This window comes from Tursiops truncatus, chromosome 1 (assembly GCF_011762595.2).
Source record: "Tursiops truncatus isolate mTurTru1 chromosome 1, mTurTru1.mat.Y, whole genome shotgun sequence".
Lineage (NCBI taxonomy): Eukaryota > Metazoa > Chordata > Mammalia > Artiodactyla > Delphinidae > Tursiops > Tursiops truncatus.
In genome coordinates this window covers 177,132,230-177,153,398 of record NC_047034.1, presented here as the reverse complement: position 1 = coordinate 177,153,398, position 21,169 = coordinate 177,132,230, and the positions used below count along the sequence as shown (strand labels likewise).

Below are 21,169 nucleotides of genomic sequence, written 5' to 3'. Positions count from 1 at the left end.
GGGAGGAGAGCTGAGTGTACACAGAATTCCTAGTCAAGAGCCAGGCTCCTTCCCTGCAGATGGCACAGCTCGCAGCTCTGTGGCCTGAGTTGACTGCCTTCGGACGCCATCTTCCGGCCTCAGTTGCATTCAACAAAAATAAAATTACCAGGGCGGGCGGGTTTGTTTCAGGGGAGCCTGGCATTCTAGGCCTGCCTGGTCATCGCCAGTCCTGCAATCCACCTCCTGTGCTGTAGTGCTTCTCAGGCTGAGCTGCACATTGGAGTCAGCTGGGAAATTTAATACTGAGTCTTTGGTTTCTACTCTGAGGTTCTGATTTACTTGGCTTGGGCAATGGGAGACTTAAAGGCTTCCGAGGTGATTCCAGTGTATGGCCAGGTTTGCAAACTACACTGTTTCAACTTTTCAGTTGATTTTTGTTCTGATGTTGCAGGAATCTGGAAGACCACCACAGATGAAAAGTAAATATTTTGCGGGAAAGTATTTGTATTATGAGGTTAAAATTTAAAAAGAAAACACATAATGCAAGTCCAGAGACTACTACCAAAGATGTTTACTTTAAAAACACTTTAAGGTCCTGCAGTTGTGATCCAGAGAAATGTTTAACATCATAGCTCATCTTAAAGCCCAAGAGTGGCTTTCTGGAAACTCAGAATTAACGTAGCCTGTCCTGCTTCACACAGGGCCCCCAGGAAGAGGCCAAGGGTCTGCAATTCCTCCTGGCCTACTCCTGCCCATCCGCATCAGGAACATGCTTCGTGCTGTCTCTGCTGGGTCAGAGTTGTCAACCATTCTCCCCAGGGGCTCAGTGTCCCCAGGGCCAGGGAGGCCCCAGCAGCCTTCCTTCCGGGTGGAGCAGATCTGAAAGGGCTCCTTGCCCTTTAACCCAAGAGTGATAAATGCGTTTAACTGCCAGTCATTGTTTTAAAATTAAAGTGTCAGGAAATGTTGACATGAAACCAAGTTTAGAGACAGTAATGCTAACTTGCTGCTTTAAAGTTTGGATGAACGAACATTCTAGTGAGACTGTCAGGCCGAGTTCGACTCACTTCCTTGCAGTCAGTTTTTAGATGGAAACCAGTCATACAAAGCTGGGACAGGTGAGTGGCTTTGGCTGTACACAGGACAGCTGTACCACATTAGGTGAAGAAGGGTTTTGTTATTACTTGGAGATTATGGTTTAAGACGTATGTGTGTGGTTGCCAAGTGCAAAAGGGGTGGTGGCTTTGTGACATGACTCGAGTCCTACCGTTTAGTCAAATACTAATCTAGGTATTACTGTGAAGCTATTCTGCAGACATAATTAAAACCACTTATCTGCTGACTCTGAACAAGGAATGATCTTGGATGACCCAGGTGGGCCTGAGTCAGGTGAAGGTCTTAGAAGTAGGGCTGACCCAAGAGAAATTTCACCTGTGTCCTGGTCCCCTCCCTTCTGACTGGCTGCCCTATGCATTGTGGATTAGCTTAGCCACAATCACAGGAGCCAATTCCTTGTGAGAAATCCCTTAATATATGTACCTTCTACTGGCTCTGCTTCTTGGGTTAAACCCTGATACAGATGAGCAATAACAACAGTGTCCACTGGGGGGCCTCACCAGGTATTATAACACAATTCAGAGCAACCATAGTACTTCATGTCTCACTGGTGCTCAGTCGTTTCTCTACAATGGTGCTTTCTGCAGTGCTAATGCTTCACACCCGTGGTACCCAACTCAGTGGGCATTAGCCACGTGGAGCCTCTGAGCACTTGAAATCAGGTTAGTGAAAATGAGGAAAGAAATTAAATTAAAAAATTTTTTCTTTCAATTTTTTAGGCCATGCTGTGCAGCATGCAGGATTTTAGTTCCCCGACCAGGGATCGAACCTGTGCCCCCTGCATTTGGGGTGTGGAGTCTTAACCACGGGACCATCAGGGAAGTCCCAAAATTAAATTTTAATGTATCTAAATAGGGTTCTCCAAGACCTTCTGGATGCCCTCCTACCGCCCCAGAGCTACCTCTAACCATTCTTTTACCAGTTTCCCCTAAGGATGGAGAACCTGCCCCCCAGCCTGCCCAGGACGCTCAGCTTCCCTCTGGTTTGGACTCATGCTGTGACCTGGAAGCTGCTGTCCTTGAGGTAACCTGTGAGAACTCTTTTCTCCCAAATTAACATGTCTGATCCTGAAGTCAGGCCTCCGGTCCGGGCGCTGCCTGAGCTGCTGCGGAAGGGCACAGGCTACCCCGTCTCCCACCTCTTCCCAAACCTGCCCTTCCCCAGGGCTTACGTGACGTCCTGCACAAACTCCTCCCCCCTTCTGTCATGACACAAAGCCTCAGCTCTTGTAGAGGTGCTCCATGAATACTCAAGACGTGAGGACAGACAGACTGACGGACCACTTCATACACACAGAGCATCCCTATGGGTCACTGAGGCCTTTTATTTTGCACACAAAACCACCGGGGATCTTGCCTGTAGACACCTCGGAGATTACAATGCAGACACACATGGCTCCAGACACTTGGTGGAAGCGAGGTGAGAGAAACAATGATTTGGGCCAATTATATAATTAGAGAGCTAGGGTTTCCAGCAGGGTTCCAGGTGGTCAAGCTCGGCTTCTGCAGCGGGTCTAAGGAAGCAGTGAGAACGTCACAGGAAGGGGAGAGGGCAGTTAACTATCAGAGGCCCCTCAGAGCATCGGCGGGGGCCTTGAGCTGCCCAGGTGACATCAGGAGCAGGTCTAATTAGCCGACGAGTGACCGCAGGGCTCAACCGCCCACAGCTTACTTGGCGAGGGGGTTTCTGAAGTTCCTGCCGGCAAACTTGGCCTTGCTGCCCAGTTCCTCTTCAATTCTTAGGAAGCAGAAAGATAGAGAGACAGGGAGGGAAAGAGAGAAGTCACACATCAATGCAGTAAGTTTTCCCACCCAGAAAAGTGGTTAAAGACACACTTCCTGCCAGGAAGTTGGGGACCCAACCATCGCCCAGTCTGTCTAACTATTCCCCTAAATTTGAGCTTCTTGGAGATGCCAGGAATAGAAGAGCATTCGGCTCTCTCCGTCCACCCAATTCACCCAACAAGTTGTCCACTGGCCGCCCCTTCGCCTTCCTTCTCTTCCCCCCAATGTTTCTGAAGGACAAAGGAGAAGAAATGGTAGGATTGCTATTTCTTAGAATATTTAAGAAAATGTTTTTTCAATGAAAGGATAACCCAGTTTCTGCAACAAATGGCACAGGGAAATAAGGAGGGAGCACTCATTAGTGTGAACTCTGTTTGGATCCTGATATCAAAAAAAAAAAGGGGGTATTGATAGTACCACTAATCGTGGGCATCATCATTGTAGAGTGGCTATGTTAAAAAACAAAAATAAGTCTTTATCTGAAAGAAATATATACAAGTGAAATCATAAGATGCCTGGAATTCGCTTTAAAATTCTCCAGGAAAAAAGGGTGTAAAGAGACAAAACATGGAGGAACACAGACAGCTGGTGTATCCAGGTAATGGGGAAGGGAGTACATTCTACTGTTCGCTGATTTTTTTTTTTTTTTTTGCGGTACGCAGGCCTCTCACTGTCGTGGCCTCCACCGTTGCGGAGCACAGGCTCCGGACGCGCAGGCTCAGCGGCCATGGCTCACGGGCCCAGCTGCTCCGCGGCATGTGGGATCTTCCTGGACCGGGGCACGAACCCGTGTCCCCTGCATTGGTAGGCGGACTCTCAACCACTGCGCCACCAGGGAAGCCCCACTGATTTTTTTATATGCCTGAAATTTTCCAGGATAAAGTTTTAAAGATGGGGTATGGTGGGAGGACTTATAAAATGGAAGTTCCTTTTCCCTTCAAGACTGGAATAAAATAACAAAAGGGCAGGTCTCCCTGTGTTTATAGGTGCTTCCCAAGGACACACTGAGACAAAAAGGGGAGGGACCAGAACGTCAGAAGGCGCTGAACACTGAAACCCTGCTGTGTGCTCGCTGGCGATTCTTCTTCCTCTCTGTGAGCTCTGGTATCTTTGTCCACAAAACAAGGGTGTAAAATGAGAGCATCACTAAGGCTTCCCTGTAGCTCCCCAACTTCTGATTCAGTTGTCTAAAGGGGAGCCAGTTCCCTCTCCCACCAGAAGATGGCAGCATCGTGTGGAACAGGCCCCGCTCTGGGCCAATGCTGCCAGGCACCCGACCGCCCCAACCTAACCTATCAGGGGCCAGGGCCCCTGCCCCAACCCTTGTACCAGCCCCACAGGGCCAGGGGCTCCTCCTGGAGACCAAGCAAGCCCACACACGCAGCGAAGGTAGCCTCTTTACCTGAGGATCTGATTGTACTTGGCCAAGCGCTCGGATCGGCATGGTGCACCAGTCTTGATCTGGAAGGAGAAAAGAAAGGCCACGGTTGCTTACAGTGGACACTGAATCTTCATGGGCATTTTGGGTAAGGGGAGGGTGCCATGGCAGAGAGCCAGCAATTTCTTAAAGAGGATCCCTGGCCCTAGGAAGGAGGGGATAAAAGGGGCACCCAGGACCCCATTCTCCCCCCTGCCCCCCAAGTCTGTGCTCAGGAAGTTGAGGTCAGAGAGAGAAGCAGGGAGCACCCTTCACTCCAGGGAGCTCTTTACCTGCCCAGTGCACAGTCCCACCACCAGGTCGGCGATGAAGGTGTCTTCAGTCTCCCCGGAGCGATGCGACACCATGACGCCCCACCCATTGGACTGGGCCAGCTTGCACCTAGAAGCCAGGGACAAGCAGACAGCATGGCTCCACTGCCTGGGCACTGTGGCCCCTGCTGGCCTCCTGAGGCCATGACTCATCACTCCTGGTGGGGGGCCAGGGGCAGCCCTGAGCTCCCAACTGCTGGGGAAGAGGGTAACCCTCGACCGACTCTGAAGGGCCCGAGGACCTTTCTCTGCCCTCTAGTCACGTTTGAACAACTGGGTTCAGCCTCCTCGAGGGACAGAGACGTGTGTCTCCTGACTAACGTTCTCCGTGTGACAGTAAATCAGGAGTGTAGGGTCACCAAGTGGTCAGGATTAGAACACAACCGCCCAACACCCTGATCCCCTTGGGGCCAAAGCTTACTCTAAAGGTCCCCAGGAGTCCCAGTCAGGAGGCCCCGCCCTCCATGCAAGGGCACTTACGCCTGCAGGGACTCAGTCACGGAGCCGATCTGGTTCACTTTGAGCAGGAGGCAATTGCACGACTTCTCGCTCACAGCCTTGGAAATCCGCTTGGGGTTGGTCACGGTGAGGTCGTCCCCCACCACCTGGATTCCCGCGCTGGCAGTGAACTTCTGCCAAGCTTCCCAGTCATCCTGGTCGAAGGGGTCCTCGATGGACACCACTGAGCAAAGCAGGGCAAGGGCGTGTTCCCTCAGCGTGTCCTCCCAGGCTGCTGACCCGTAGCACCCCAGAGCCCCCTCCTGTCCTCCCTCCCGACTCACCTGGCCTCCCAACCCCCTCCCGGGACAGGGATTGCAGTCACGTGCAATCCTGCAACCCCACAGTTGTTAAGTGGGAAACTTGCGGCCCAGGACGGTGAGTTTAGCGCCACTGAGAGTAAAAACAGAGCTGTGGACCCAGAGGGGTAAAGACCGGGCTTCGTGTCCTGGCTCCACGTCCTGGCTCCGCTTCCACCAAGTTACTTAACGTTAAACGCAGGGACTTAGAGACGCTTCCTGGTCTGAACACCTGCGCCACCATTTGCTGTGTGTCCCTGGGCAAGTTCTAACCCACTCTGTGCCTCTGTGTCCCCTCTCCCATGCGCATCAGGTGACGCAGAGCCTAGGAGCACCCAGTGGTCCTGGCTCTCACGGCTCCTTTCCTCACTGTCAGTGGAGCCAGGACCACGTTTGCTCAGGAGGCTGTTGTGACAGTGACAGGAGGCGATCGCACTGCACCACGGCTGGCCGGCTGCCCGCTCTGCTGCACCAGGCACCCCAGTGAAGGCTCCACCCACTCGCACACCTGCAGCCGCTCCGGGAGCACTCACCTGGGTAGTCCCTGATGAAGGACTTGTACAGGTTGGCCAGCTCGTCGGGTGTGATGTACCTGCTGGGGTCATCGGGTGACTTGAAGTCCAGGTCATACTTGCCCGACCTGAAGAACTCAGAGGCGGCCACATCCATGCCAACGACGACCTTATCGGTGTAGCCCGCCTTCCCGATGGCGTTCTTCAGCAGCTCCAGGGCTGGAAAGAGATGGCGGTGAGAGTTTGGAAACCAGGAGGATGGAGATAAAATTCCCCTTTAACTCTGCCAAATGGGAACCGTAACGGAAGAGGAAGAGGTGCTCTGGCCCCAAGCACCAGTTTCAAAGATTCCAGTTACTCTTTTCTGCTTCGGGGCAAGAAACCATTGGTCAGGGCCACTAGTGCATGGCCAAGTTGGAAATGGACTCTAAGAGGCTTTTTCACTGACAAGTGCTCCCAAATTTAGCACCAAAGAACAGCTGTGCCGGCCAAGATACAGTGACCAGCTGAGATCAGCTGTCCCGCAGGACTGGCTTTAAATAGAGCCAATGCTGAGATCCAAGAGGGAGCCCGCACAGCGAGGCCCCCGCTCCAGCTCTGCTGTCCGGCCCAGGCTCAGGGTCGGCCTCGCTCGGCAGCGCTGCCGGTAGGGAAACTGACAGACACCGGCCCCTGTTCCAGTGTCCCCAAGACCCCCAAGATTCAAACTGCGTGAAGGGCCACTTTTTATAGGTTAAAATAGCCGAACGTCAGCAATTTCGTATGACTGACCCAATGAGCAGGATGGACATTTCCTTCACTAGCCATCCTTGAAGGCAATGAAATATGCTTGCAACCCTACTTGTTCTCCTAAAACAAAAAATTCATCCGTGAATTCTTTTCCTAGGACTTCTGTATTCTCTACTCGACTCTCACATTTCATCCTGTGCCTAAGGATTCAAAGTTAAATAAAGCCTGTGCAGCATTACGGCAGCTGAATGACCCGAAATGGTTACTGACGGCAGCAGTCCTCATCACAGCCAGCATCCTTGAACACGGAGCAGGTTGCGAACCCTTGCCATCGCTGGGGGAGCAGGGACGACAGCAAGAAAACGAACTGCCTCCCAACCCCACCGTCAGCCCAGTTTAAGCAAATCATCAGGACATTCAGAAGTCGAACTAGTAAGATAATTTCGCGTGATTTGTTTTTTTAAAAAATGAAGCGCTAGCTCCCATGTCTGCAGGGTTTTGCATTTTGCTACTTAATGAACGAACGGTGGAAAGAGCAGCGCCCCTGAGGGCAGGCGTGGAAGGCTCGCAGACGCTGGGGGCGGTGCTCAGAAACCCAGGGGCTTCCTCCGGAGCCTCTACCTTCTTTGTTCTCCAGGATGTTGGGAGCAAACCCGCCTTCGTCTCCCACGTTGGTGGCGTCTTTCCCGTATTTCTCCTTGATCACATTCTTCAGGTTGTGGTATACCTCCGCTCCAATGCGCATGGCCTCCCGGAAGTTTTCGGCCCCGACGGGGAGGATCATGAACTCCTGCATGGCCAGCTTGTTGCCAGCGTGAGAGCCCCCATTGATGACGTTGAAAGCCTGTGGGAGAAACACAAGTACAGCTCCAGGCCCGGGGGGTCCCGCCCCTCAGCAGCCCCACGACGCCCAGGTGCATGGCTCCCATGTGGGGCCCGTGCGGCTCTGAAGCCACCAGGTCTCTCTGCACTGCAGTCACTACCACCGCAAGTGCACACAACCCGACAAGGCAGGTACAATTTTCATCTCCCATCGACAACTAAGGAGATGGGTGCAGGGTGGCTGAGTCACCTGCTCAGGGTCACTCTTAGCTGGCGGCGGCGGCGGCAGAGTTATTTGCAGCCGAGACCCCCAGAGCCTGCTCCTAACCCGTGTGGAGAGTCACACGTGGATGAGGTCAAGAGGCGGGAGGTCTCAGGACCCCATGAGAAAGCGAACACTCGCCACTCACCGGAACTGGCAGGATGACCTCAGCATTGCCAGCCAAGTCGGCAATGTGGCGGTACAGGGGCACCCCCTTCTCAGCGGCGCCAGCCTTGCACACAGCCAGGGACACACCCAGGATGGCGTTCGCACCAAACTTGGCTAGAACAGAACAGGTTACGTTAAGGGATTTCTTACTCACCAGCCTTCCTCCTGCTGGCCGCCCCCGCCTGCACCACTGTGTGTACCCTGGATTGTATTCGGAACCTTTTCCTTTCTATCTCCTTTGCATATTCACACCAGAAATGCAATAGCCTTCCACATAGGCTGCTTTTTCCCCCAAAGAGAAAGCCCTTTCTTTGGTCCATGGGACTCTGGAAAATTCCACAAACTGCTCGATTATATAAAGCACGAGCCTCTTCTGAGTAACCCTGCATGCCTGCTGCTGTCAGCTGGCTATGCTCCTGATATTCAAAAACGTGATTTATTAGAGTTAGGGGAGGACCACAGACAGTTACGTAATTCATCGTTAGGGACGACACGACCTCTCCCCAAAGGACTTCAAGGGTCTTCAGGAGAAGCCGCAACCTCCCTGGCAAAGACCCCACCTCAGGCCACTCACATTTATTTTCCGTGCCATCCATCTCTATCATCAGCTTGTCGATCTTCTGCTGCTCCACGACGCTCAGTTTCTACAGGGAGAGCGAGGATAAGCTGCTTGGGAGGGAGTGGGGTCTCTACCTGCATGCCCTGTGCCCTCCTGTCCCAGAGCCATCAACCCTGGGAACCGTGCGAAGCCCAGATCAGTTCTGTGTTATCCATGCGTCTGGCAGGCAAAAAAAGGAGGGAATGCCAAGAGAAAATGGGGAAGCAGAACAATGCCCTTCACTTGCTTTAAGAGCATCAGGCACTTCTCCAAGCACGAGGGATCCGACAATGCATGGTCCTCATGTCGTGAAGGGGAGTCTACCGAGGGAGTCCGAGGTCACGTTACACACAAGGCAGAATTGTCTGGTTCATGCTAAAGAAGGAATTACTCCAAAGCAGTGTGACTTTTGGGGCAGCAAATAACAGAATTCATTGTTCTTTACCGTCAAAGTCAGTTTCTGCCGTCACTCGGCTGCCCTGACAGCAAACTCCATCATCTGATGGGAGATACGAGTTTTGTATGCAGTCCACCATCATTTAGCATGATGTTTGACGACTGATGAAAATGACTATTTTTGGCGAGAGTATAAATAAAACTAGTGTCTTAAAAACTGGCTCAAAGTAATGTAATACAAGTCGGCATTACTTTAAATACTCCGTAAGTGAATGATACCAGCATGTTATTTATAATGTTTCTTATATAAAAGCTAAAATATGAAAGAAAACCAGAATCTGTAAGTCCATCATGCCACGTTAACAATTTGGCATCTTTGGCTTTCATGACAAGGCATCTTTGGGTAAAGTTAGAAGCCACCCCGGCAGATGGCTTGAGGCCAACCCTCACCAAGAGTTAGACTGAAGTTTGTCTCCCCCAGGTAAAGAAAAATGTCCCGGAAAGCCCTGCTCACTGTCAGGCCAGGTGAGGGCGCTGAGGCACAAAGAACATTGGCGTGTGGAGGGCCCCAGGAGGCCGGGACGAAGGTGTGCGCGGCAGGGCAGTGCTGAAAACCTCTGCCTGGGGACGATTACAGCCAGCCATGTGGGCCAGGCCACAGCAGGCAAGCTGGGGAGAGGATCGGCAGAGGAGCCGCTTGCCACCTGCGTGCAGGGTGGAGCCGGGAGAGGGGCCCTACCAAGGAGGACACACAGGCTGAGGCTGGGTTTGGACCCGAGAAAGGGCCACAGCTACGGAGAGCGGGGCTGGAGGGAGGATCAACAAGACCAAGCTGCACAGTAGGTTGGGCTGTGGGATCCCCAGACCCACTTCACCTACAGCAGCTCCGCTTTTATCTGTTTGACACATTGAGGCTCCAGGTAGGAATTTATATAACGGAAGTTCTGCTGTTTAAAAACACAGTAAATAATTCCACAGTTCACGAAAAATGAGTCAGTCGCCACGGATACTACATTTAACGTCCCTGAGAGCCGTTCTTAAAATCTGGATCTTAACCCCCCGAAGGTCAAGGTGGTTGTGGGGAAACATCATGGCTCTAAGAGCCTCCCGTCCCTCAGATCCAATTCCATGCGCTGTTAGCCATGGACACATGGACAGGCCGAGGGTGGGTTAGGAAAGGCGAAGTTATTCGCATGCACGACAGGGAATCCAACCGGCTTCTTTAGCTCTCAGAATAAGCTCTCCATGAACAGAAAAGCCTCCTGGGCTGGCCTGGGAGGCGCTCTGATAGCATTAACATACATTAGTTATCAGGAGGCAGGTCCTACCTTGCTAACCAGGGCAGGCGCAATAGTTTTATTGATGTGCTCAACAGCCTTTGAGACACCTAGAAGGAATAATCAAATCAAATTACCGACATTAATGAAAGACAGGCTTGAGCAGCATTGCTGGAGAGAACCACTCACCACGTTAACCCAGATATTCAGAGCCCACCAAATACCTTCAATGGGACCTCCTTCAAATCCCCAGCGCCCTCTCCCCCGGAATCGGAGGGCTTTCTGGCCCAGTCTGAGTGCTCTTACCTAGGACCCCCAAGGGTTAGAGCCACACACAGAGCAACCATCCAGAATGTCTGAAGGGAGGTTAGTTGGCAAGACCATGCACTGGGCAGGCCGGCTGCAGAGACTAAAGGACGCCCAATGTATGTATTACCTGTGTGCACAGGGCTGGTGCCAGGAACTCGTTAATATACTTAACGGGTCTGGAGACACCTGACCAGTAGAGATGGGCAGAGAAGGAAAAAAGAAAGACTGAGAAGAGAACAGGCTGGGAAGGAGGCTGAGTGAGAGAAAGAGAGGAAACAGGAAGACAGGGACCATGCATTTGTCCTCATCACAGTCAGGGCACAGCGCTGTCCTGCTGCTGTAGGCACGTACCACCTGGGCTGCAAGGCCCCTGGGGAGAGCTCTCTGCACAAGCTGCCTCCCTACAGCGGGCCGCTGGGACCCTGGCCCAGTGCCCCCAGCCCCACCTCGCCCTCGCCCGCGCCCCCTCCTCTGCAGTGTTTTTGGACTCTTTCCTAATCGCCCTCCCTGGAGAGTTGGCAGCACACGTGCCCTCCACCTGTCTACACGTGTGGCCCTTCGGAGGGCCACAAACCATGAACTGTCGTGATGTTTTTGCTTCCTCTCCAGAACCAATTCCCGTCCCCGTTGAGAATGCACGGTCTAGCCCTATCTGCTTTTCTGGAGTTTGGCCACACAGGTTCTATCTACAGAAAGGTGAGCACTGCCAACACAGTTTCCAGCCCGTCTGCATACAGCCCAGCGCAGGCTGGCTCTGCCAGAGACCGAAAGACAACGACAGCCCATCAACGGTGAGCCATCAGCCAGGCCTTTGGGAGCTCTTCTCCTCCGCGACTAGATCCTTGAAGAGGCCTGATGGCCCGGAAGGCCCTCTGAGTCCTCTCGGAGGATGCGAGGCTGCCCCTTAGTACTAGATAACTTGTCCTCTTCTTCTCCCACATCCCCTGACCCAACCAGGAGTTCTTCACAGACTGGAGACAAACCGCAGCAGAAGTAAGTGTTACGGCACCTGCCCTGAGCTACGGGGTCAGGGGTGCTGGGACCCATCAGCCCGCTCTCCCCTCTCCTCCACGTGCGGCGCCCATACTCGCTGCCCACACTCTGGGCCGAGTCAGAGGTCTGCTACCCTCAAACGCAAGCCACGGGGAGCGGGAGGGAGGCTGTGGCTGCCGGGAGGCCGGCCTGGGTTCGGCCCTTACCTTTGCCCATGTAGCGCGTCTTGTCATTGTCCCGGAGCTCCAGGGCCTCGTAGATACCAGTTGAGGCGCCACTGGGCACAGCAGCTCTGAAGAGACCTGGATGTTGAGAGAGGGAGGGCAAGAAATAGTTAATGACTAAGAAATAGCTCCCGCCCTTGACCAAGTCCCTCCCTGCTCACTGAGGGAGCTGCCCTTAGGAAACAGTTACTTCCTCCCAACGATGGGAGGACTCAGACGGGCTGCTTCTCCTGCCTGTCATGTTTTTATGATTCCGCACTGCAGACACTAGAGCACAGCTGATGAATTTCTCTAAAGAAAAAGGTCTAGAGCAGAGCTTCTCGGATTTTAACGTGCACACATATCACCTGCGGGTTAAAGTGCAGATTCCAAAACAAATGGGAGGTCTGAGCCCACACCTCTCAAAGCTCCCCATGGGTGCCCCGGAGCTGGGCCGTGGACCACCCCCAGCAGCGTGGCCTAAAAGAAATACAATGCAGGCCACCTACGGGATTTAAGCTTGTCTAGCAGCTAGTAATCCACGAAAACACTGGGCTATTTTAGACAGTCCAGCTCTAGAGCACCGTGGCCAAGCTTCCCTTAGACAAGTGAGATCAGGTTGCCAGCTTTCAAGCCTTGAAAGCGCTGGCTCAAGAGGAATCTACAGCTCATCTGCCTCAGCTTAAGGAGCAATAAATGCTATATGGGGCTTCTCTGCATAACAGGAAACCAGAAAACAGGACAGACTGGAAGAGGAAAGGAATAAGCACAATAACACTAGAACCCAGTCAAGCATGCACTGCGCAGTCCTGCAGATACAGAAACCAGCTGCCTGGCTAAGCCGAGACTGTGGAGCAGAAAAGCGGCAAATCTTCTTGGAGAAGGACAGACAGTGCCAAGAAAGGTACCGCAGAAATCCGGTTACACGGGGCAGGAGGGTTAGGGGAGCAGGAAGTGTAGGCAGCCTCTTGAATCTCCTTGAAACCGTTAGGGATTTCCCCATCTGAGGTATGCCGAGAACTAGGGGGTGTGGGAGATGTGAAGGCAACGAACTAAGAGGAAAAACCCAACCAAGTATCGCAGTCATACTTGGCTGCATGCCTGTGCCACCGCACTGACTGTGTGACCAGCAGGACACACGTTCTTCTCGACACAGGCCCTGGCTTTCTCTGTATCCATCAGGCGCTGGGCCAGGTGAAGAAATGAGGAAAGCAAGAGTGACCCTAAGGACAACTGTGGACTTTGGGTGATGATGTGTCAACACACGTTCGACTGTAACAAAGGTACCGCTCTGGTGGGGATGGTGATAGTGGAGACAGGGGGTAGATAGGAATGCTCTGTACCTTCCACTCAATTCTGCTGTGAACCTAAAACTGGTCTAAAAAATAAATTCTAAGAACGAAAGAAGTGATGAAAGGTTCTTAACAAATTTATGACTTCCTGGTTTTTTTTCTTTTCTTAAAAGGATTAAGACACATAAGAGAAAGTTCCATTCATTTCAATGTCAAAAGACATTAATTTTAGTCATTTTAAAGAGTTTCAAAGAAAATTCCCCCTCCCAACAATCTTCTAGTGTCCTGGGTCTTTTTTCGTCGTTCAAAGTCCATTAATTTCCAAGTGGAAAGTTCCACTCTCTGACTAAGTGTGCCAGTTTCATAAGCTGAAAGGAAATTCTCGCCATCTTCTGAGAACACACGGCATTTGCCACAAGGCACATGCCCAGAAGGAATTGTGTTCTGAGGGCACCCCGAGTAAGCAAAGGCAGACTCCTGCCCTGTGAATCTCGACTCGAGGGGCCTTCATTTTCTGGGCAAGGGGGAAGGGAGGACAGGAAGGGAAGGGTTCCACAGCCAGGCCTGTGATTCAGACCATGACTCAGCTCTGACTGGCAGGTCTGTGCTCAGCACCTCTGGGTGATTCTGCCTGAAGCTCCTTTTCCAACTTCAACCATTTAGAAAGCAGCTGAGACATTGCTGGAGGTAATGCAGGGCTAGGGAAGCACTAGATTTTCTTAAAGTAAAAAAGAAAAATGGGGGAGCTTTTAAGGGTTCCCATTCTATTCTTTTCTCACGTGGGCAAATTCTTCCTACAGGGACTTACAGCCAGGTAAAAATATGAGCCTCTGGAATGTTCCAACACCCCAAAGTAAAAACTGTCCCGGATCCTCTAAGAGTGATTTCTGGAAACGCAGATAAGAACACTATATATACCCTTGTAGTCCCCTAATCTCTTTCCTTTACAAGGAAGAAAGACCCATCCTATCTTGCTGTATCTACGTATTTGGTCACAGCAAGCTGTGAAGCAAACTAGTGATAGGCCCTTTTAGGGACAAGGTTATCACATTACTTCCCCACCTCACTGACCTAGCAGCCAACCTGTGTTCTGCTCTACGTACCAAGAAGCACCAAGACAAGGGCCTCTTGCCTTAAAACCCTCCCAACCTTCCCCCAGTGGGGAACCACAGCCTACCAGCATGTGCAGACCAGAAAGAAAGGCTTTTACCGTAACAGATGTTTTCTCGCCTAAGGCTCTGTCATTTGAAGTTTTAAAAAATGGAGTGTGGTGCTATGGTCTATAGAAACAAAGGTGGCCCATACCTTTTGAGGTGTAGAGATCAACCTCAACGGTGGGATTCCCACGAGAGTCGAAGATCTCTCTGGCGTGGATCTTGAGGACAGACATGGTGAATTTCTGTGGGGAAGCACAGTCCATATTTTCCATAAACCATAATGCAGTCTCAACTCATTATGCAAGGGGTCACTTCTGAGGATCCCTAGACTAGAAAGACTCTGCATAAACCAGAAACTGCATGTAGGAAGGCTGACTGGAGTGGGAGAAAATGCCTGCTGGAGAGCACTGGGAATTGTTCCTAAAAAGTAGGTAGGGGCAGCTCTGCAAGGCCCTAGTAGTTCAGGTCTTGTCCTACTGGCAAAGAAAGTCCGGCAGTGCGCGTGCTGGCGGGCAAGGTTCACACGTTGATGGCGTGCAGGGTGCCTGAAGAGGAGAGAGTCTGAAACCGGCTGTCATTAGTTACCAACAAGGGTAGGTGCGGGGCCATGGGAAAGGGACCAAATCAGGACCAAGGGGACGTGAGGGCCACAAGCAAACCCATCTAAGATTAAAAAAAAAAAAAAAGGGGCGGGGGTTACCAGGAGGAAAATCTGGTTTGTAGTGGAACAGTGAATTAAAAGTTGGGAACACAGTTCATCAAGTAAAACCTGAGGTAGCAGGAGAATGCTCAATTGGTCGATGTTGGATAATCAGTTAGAAATTCTGAGTTTGGAGGCCAGGAATGAGCTCCTTGGTCTATGTGCTGTGATCTTTGCCAATTTCAGAGTATTTGGGTCTTCAGCAAGACAGGGCAAACAAATAACATTATCTAGTCAGTGTTGCTTTCAATGGGCATTTCACCCCATTTAAAAAACTTAATTATGAAATGTCGTGATCTGTAACTAGAGAAAGGATTCTATCTTTGAGCACCAGGATACGCCAAGGGAAGCGCTTTCCTTTGAAAACACCTTTAGAAAAAAGGGGAGGGGGGTGGTTTGCAGCTACAGAGAACAAATATCAAGAGCTCAAAGAAAGCCCCTTTCTTGCTTTTTTCCCCCAGAGGCTCTCCAAGGAACAACAGAATTGAACAACTTGTAGGACTGAAGTGGAGGGGAGGAACCAAATCAGCGTTTGGAAGCCATTATCTAGCTGGGCTCCTCTCCATTATCTTCTCTGGAATGTTCTGAAGCAGCAGATGGCATCTTTTTAAGTTTCAAAATTAGATACTGAAGTCACTTCTGTGGCTTTGTTTTTTCTTTGTAACAATGGAATTTTACTCATTAGCCAATAAAAAGGTATCTAGTTTTTATCTCAGAAAGGCAAATTTGCTTAAAATCTTTTAGTTTTAAAATTTTAGTTAACTTTGAGTTTTGGTAAATCATATACCCGTGTGTAACAATGACCACCCCAAAAAAGTCCCCAGAGGCCATTTCCAGTCATTGCTCCCCCCTGCATCCCCCATGCCATCACTGATTTACTTCACAGATTTTAGATGCACTTTTAAGCACATCTTCATTACACTTCCTCATCATACAGTTGTAAGATTTCATTTCTGGTTTTATTTTAGTGATACAAAACAAGGCAGTCGACTGACTTCACGATGTGAAAATAAAATTCAACTTATCTTGAAATTAGATAGAAAAACTTTTCTCCGAAGTCATTAAAATGCAGGGAGCACAGGCAGGGCGGAAGATGGGTCTGACTAGGAGCCTGCACAGCCTTTTATCTGCCTGAACTGAAGCCCGGACCAGGGGCTGCACGAGCACACCGGGCAGCTGGGGCCTAGGTGTGCCCCGGAAGCAGGTCAACCGGCTGCCCACACCGCCCAGGAGGAAGAGACCACACTGCAGAGGAAGCAGCGAACAGGAAATTTTCTTAAAGTGCATCCTTTTTATGTCAGATCAGGGGCCGATTGTTGGTGGCCAGCCCAGGGAACAGGGAGCGCCTCGTGCCCGACTTGGGCGAGGTCGCCTGCAGTCCCCTCCAGATCAAGTGCCTTCTGAAGGCAGATCAGTCCCTGCTCATTCCGGAGCAGCAAAGGGATGGACACTCAGGCGCCAGGCCGAGGGCCACCAGCGGGAGGCACGGGCGCGGGGGTGGGGTGGGCTGCCGCTTCCCGGGCATCTCTCCTTTTCCGGCCCCCTTTCTCCATTTTCGGAAGGGCCTGGCTTTAATGAGCACGCGGGTTAGGCCTGGAGCGCTCGCCAAACCTTCCACCCTCACCCCCTGCTGTCCTGGTGACCGCGTGTTCTACCTCTAACCTCCCGGGACAGTGACGCGGCCCCGTACTCGTAATCACAGGCTGAGCTGCACCTTCCCCTCAGGAGAAACCGGGCGCCGCGCCCCCGCCTCGGGCCGCAACTCTGACCCGGGGAGGCCGCTCGCGCGCGCCAACCCGCCCCTTCCCCGCCGAACCCCCGGGCACGCCGTCTGAGGCGCAGGAGCGCCCGCGGACCCGGGGCACCCACGCGCCGCCTGCCCGGGCGCTTGCTCGGCAGCCCTTCCTTGAGTTCTCACCCGGCCGCCTGAGGTCGCCGCACGAGAGAGAAGCAGAGGGTGCTGCGGACACCGAGGGCAAGCGTTAAGGCGCAAGGTCCAGACGTTCCAAGTACCGCGAGCTCCTCTCCGCTCCGCCGGCCTGGACTTCCTGCCCAGCTCGAGGGGACCCCGCCCACTTCCCGCCCCTCAAGCCCACCCCCTCCGCGCTGCCTCGCCATTGGCCCGGCGCGCCGTCACTCGGGCCCTCGCCTCCGAGGGAGGGGTGGGACTGCGGGCGCCGGGAACTGGAAGAGGGGGCGATGTCCCGGGGAGTTGGGGTGGGGTCGGGCTGGGCGTCCCAACTACCCCGCGGCTATGTGGGGATGCGGGCGAGCCCCCGTCCGCCTTCGCTCCCGCCCGCCGCTCTGGGATCCGCGGCTGAGCCGAGTCTGTGGCGCCGGGGCCCGGGGGGAGGGGCGGGGCGCCGCGGCCGGCATGAGGGCTCGGGGCTCCGTCACGTACTCCGAGTCCCGCACGCACGCCGCGTCGCCCCGGCGCCGCACGTCCGGCCCACGACCTTGGTGACGACCTTCGCGGCCCGCCCTTCCCGGCCGCCTCACCCGTCGCCCCGCAGCGCGGTGCAGGAGACCCCGGCGGCCTGGACAGTTGGCGGCCGCGCGCCCGGACCCGGCTCCCGGGCCGCGGGGTCGCGAGGCCGGCCACGTGTGCCCACCCGCGCCTGCGCCCTGCGCGCCCGACAGCCCGCCAAGGTGACCCGGTCTCTTTGTCCTTGCGTCGGTCACACAGGAGTTATTAGGCCAAGAGCCGAAAGGATGTTCGCTTTCCCTTAATTGCAGCTAATACTTTTTGAGCGCTTCCTACGTGGCAGGCACTCCACGTGAGTGCCCAGGGTTAGTTCCTTCTTCGGCTCTTGTTTATGTTGGATCTTGAAAGTAAGCTTCTATACCTCCCTTTCCCATACACGTGAACCATACTTGTACTGATTTGGGAATGGAATTTCACACAGACTCGGGGAATTTCTCAAAGTTCAAAACAGGTAATATTCCAGAGTAGTCTGACAAATGAAAAACAGGCATGAGTGGGTGCAGTTATTTTCCCCTTCTGATGAAGAAAGACTGATACCATTTCAAATCAGTTCTGCAGCACATCTCCCCGCGACCCCGCAACACACACTCAAGGGAGGGCTTCGTTTTATGATAGAGTTATTTTTGTATTTTCTTAGTGCTCCTCTTGGTCTGTAAGTCTGAGAGCTAAAACAATGTCATTCATCTCCATACTTAACCCATTGCCTTGCATGGAGAGATTCGAGTGTATATTTGATTTTAATTATTATTTCTTCTGGTCAGCTGCAAAAACTGCTTTTATTCCTTAATTCCTAGCCTTGGGTAAAGCTGAAGACCTATTGAGTCCACTGTGTTTGTTTTCCATTGACTAAGAAGAAAGAACTTTAGGATTAAATTCAGCAAAAAAACAACAAGGAAATTGTAAAATGTTTCCTAAAGAATTACGTGAATTTTGCAAGCAGGGTTTGTGGTTTCCCCAGCAATACACTGGTGTTTCAGACTGCTTAAGACCAAGATCCCAGCCCCATGACCCAGCAGCTAAATCAACAGCCACTATCTCCTAAACCTTAAGAACTCAACAGAAATCAGACACTTAGAGCTCTTATTTTCAGAGCAATTCTAAGGTGTGGCCCTGAAAGGGCTCCAAAACAATCTCTTTCATTTTATGTTAAAATGGTTAGAGAGATAAAGATAGAAAGACATGGCTCTTATAACGGGTTTCTGGCCACAACCAGTGATTCCTAGCAGGAAATCAGATGTAGAACATGATCTCAGACTGCTGCTGTTGCAAGATTCTTGGAGGCCACAGCACAGTGTTCTGAGCCAGCACTTCGACCTCAAATTGTAGCTCAACTGTTAATGAGATGTGCCCTCAGATCCTTTCCAAAATCCGCAAGCTGCCAAATGCCCTGCCTGTCTCCACAGCTCCTGAGGCTTTGCTAGCAGGCTGTAGGACCCGTGTGAGCCTTCAGTCCAGTGCAGGGGCATTTACCTTGTTACAGGCATTTAGTTGACAGTATGCTCATTGAGCAGTTTTAGTGCAGTGGCATACCAAAGGCTGGTGGGCAGGGAGGGGAAACGTGTGTGCAAGGCTATTATCAGAAGACCACACTGCAGGTAGGGCCTGCATGACATCTGCAGGGGGACATCAGAATTGAGGGAAGATGAATCTGCAGCAGCCTATGACCCACCTGGATTACTGATTCTATCTGTGGTCTGCGCACCCCTGGTTGAAAACTGCTGGTCGGTGGAAAAAGTGACATACCTCTTTTGGAAGGCAGGTCTTTAGACAGATAGGAAACTTCTGGGTTGGAGAAGCAGCCCAAGGGAGGTCAGATGAGTGAGGAAGGCCCTCAGGGGATCTAGGTGGATCGCCCCTCCCCTTAACAGACTAGGAAGTTTTTGTGTTTGTTTACCCCTGAGGACAAAGAATGACGCCTGCCTTATCAGTAAACAAAGGATGTTACAGCCATCAAGTCATCAGCCACTGCAGCCACCTCCAGCACTTTGTGGGGATTCAGGATGGAGAAAAATAAGATACTGGCCCTAGATAGTTAAGGTGCATCTCAAAAGAATAATTTCATTTAGCCCGGATTCTTGTATCTTCCCATACACAGAAAAGTACTAAATTCATTAATTTGAGATGTCCAGGTTTTTCTGTAATTAGCAGTAATCTCTTGCTGTTCAACTACCTGGGTCTTTTTTTTGCAAAAACTTCTGTATATCCTGGTTCCTCCCATACCTCTTTGGAATAGTCCCTCAGAGCTATCTGAGAGGATGTATCCTGTGCTTAAGCCCTCAGTAAGTCCACTGAATACAACATAATCCTCAACTTTTAGATTGTGCATTTTTCCCCATTCTACACCACTAAGTATTTAACATATACCAAAGACTGCATAAAGTATATCTGGTGTAAAAAATAATAAACAGAAGTGTACCCAACTTGCCAGCTTAAGAAGTGGATACTGGCAATGCCATTCACGTGCCCTGTGTATTCTTCCCTGGCCCCAGAGGTAACCACTGTCCTATATTTTGTGTTTATTTTCCCCTCACTTTGTGGTTTTTAAATATTTTTTGAACTTTATATAAATGGCATCATACTGTTTCTAGCCTTTGCTACAATTTTTTTTGGCTCAACTTGACATTTGTGAGCTGTGGATGGTTTGTTTCAGTGCTGAATAGTATTCCATTGTGTGACTATCACACGTTTTCCTGTCAGTGTACATTTGAGTTTCCCAGTTCTTTTTTTCCTGTTAATACCAACACTGCAGCTATGAATTTTGTTGCAAATGTCTCCTGGGTGCAGGTACAAGAAAGAGTTTCTCTAGGGCAAATACCTAGGACACACACCTGGACATGGAATTCCTGGGTCATGGTTATAAGCATCTTCAACTTTGTTTTCCAGAGTATTCGTATCTTTATGTACTTCCACCAGCAGTGAATACAAGTTCTGACCTGGATGTAAAAAAAATAAAATTCAGCTCTTCCTTTGCAATTCCTTTCTAGAAATTTGATTGATTTTTTTTTTTCCGCATGGCATGTGGGATCTCAGTTCCCGGACCAGGGATCGAACCTGTGCCCCCTGCAGTGGAAGCACGGAGTCTTAATCACTGGACCACCAGGGAAGTCCCTACTGATTTTCAATTTAACATCCTTTCCAAGTCCTTTGCTTAAGGAAACCCTCGTGCCCTCTGTGTAAGTTACAGTCAGCATTCTACCCTTATGATGGCTCTGAGGGCACCTCTTAGGGCTCCCTGCTGTCAACAGCCCCTCACAAAGTCAGCTGTAGAAGTAGGGACCGGGCAAGGCAGACTCTGGGGAGGCAGAAGGGAGAGCACAGTATGGTTTTTAAACAAAGTCATTGCTAGGAGGGCATTTATCAGGGGTGCCCAAATGAGGGGAGTAAGGAGCAGAGGGATTAAAGAAAGAAACCCCAGGGCTTCCCTGGTGGCGCAGTGGTTGAGAGTCCGCCTGCCGATGCAGGGGACACGGGTTCGTGCCCCGGTCCAGGAAGATGCCACATGCCGCGGAGTGGCTGGGCCCGTGAGCCATGGCCGCTGAGCCTGCACATCCGGAGCCTGTGCTCTGCAACGGGAGAGGCCACAACAGTGAGAGGCCCGCGTACTGCAAAAAAAAAGAAAGAAAGAAAGAAACCCCAGGAGTCTCAGGGAAACCAGGAGCTTCCGGGAGGAGCTAATGAAGAGGGGGCAGATGGAGACTGAGAGGGCTCTGCACCAGCAAGAGAAAATCTTGGGGAAGAGTTGCTGTCCTGTGTCAAAAAGCTCTGCGTGGATCCTCTGTGCCTCAGCTCCTTAATTTCTGAAATGGGTGTGAAAAGACTACCCTCAGGAGGCAGTCTT

The 21,169-nt window shown here is 51.6% G+C and overlaps 1 protein-coding gene across 2 annotated transcripts; it reads right to left on the bottom strand.

Annotated features, from left to right (window-relative positions):
* Positions 1 to 2,400: 2,400 nt before the first annotated feature.
* Positions 2,401 to 17,367, bottom strand: ENO1 (enolase 1). 2 transcript variants are annotated; one of them, XM_073796588.1, is made up of 12 exons: positions 17,346 to 17,367; positions 14,295 to 14,388; positions 11,701 to 11,796; positions 10,244 to 10,302; positions 8,496 to 8,565; positions 7,902 to 8,035; positions 7,291 to 7,513; positions 5,962 to 6,159; positions 5,112 to 5,313; positions 4,593 to 4,701; positions 4,285 to 4,343; positions 2,401 to 2,835 (listed from the first exon to the last, which is right to left on the bottom strand). In XM_073796588.1, exons 2-12 carry the CDS (start codon positions 14,377 to 14,379, stop codon positions 2,766 to 2,768), a joined length of 1,305 nt encoding a protein of 434 aa, XP_073652689.1. In that variant the 5' UTR covers positions 14,380 to 14,388; positions 17,346 to 17,367; the 3' UTR covers positions 2,401 to 2,765. The 2 variants fall into 2 exon arrangements, with proteins under 2 accessions (XP_073652689.1, XP_004315377.1); XM_004315329.4 differs by lacking the exon at positions 17,346 to 17,367 and adding an exon at positions 16,765 to 16,920.
* Between the last annotated feature and the right edge of the window lie 3,802 nt (positions 17,368 to 21,169).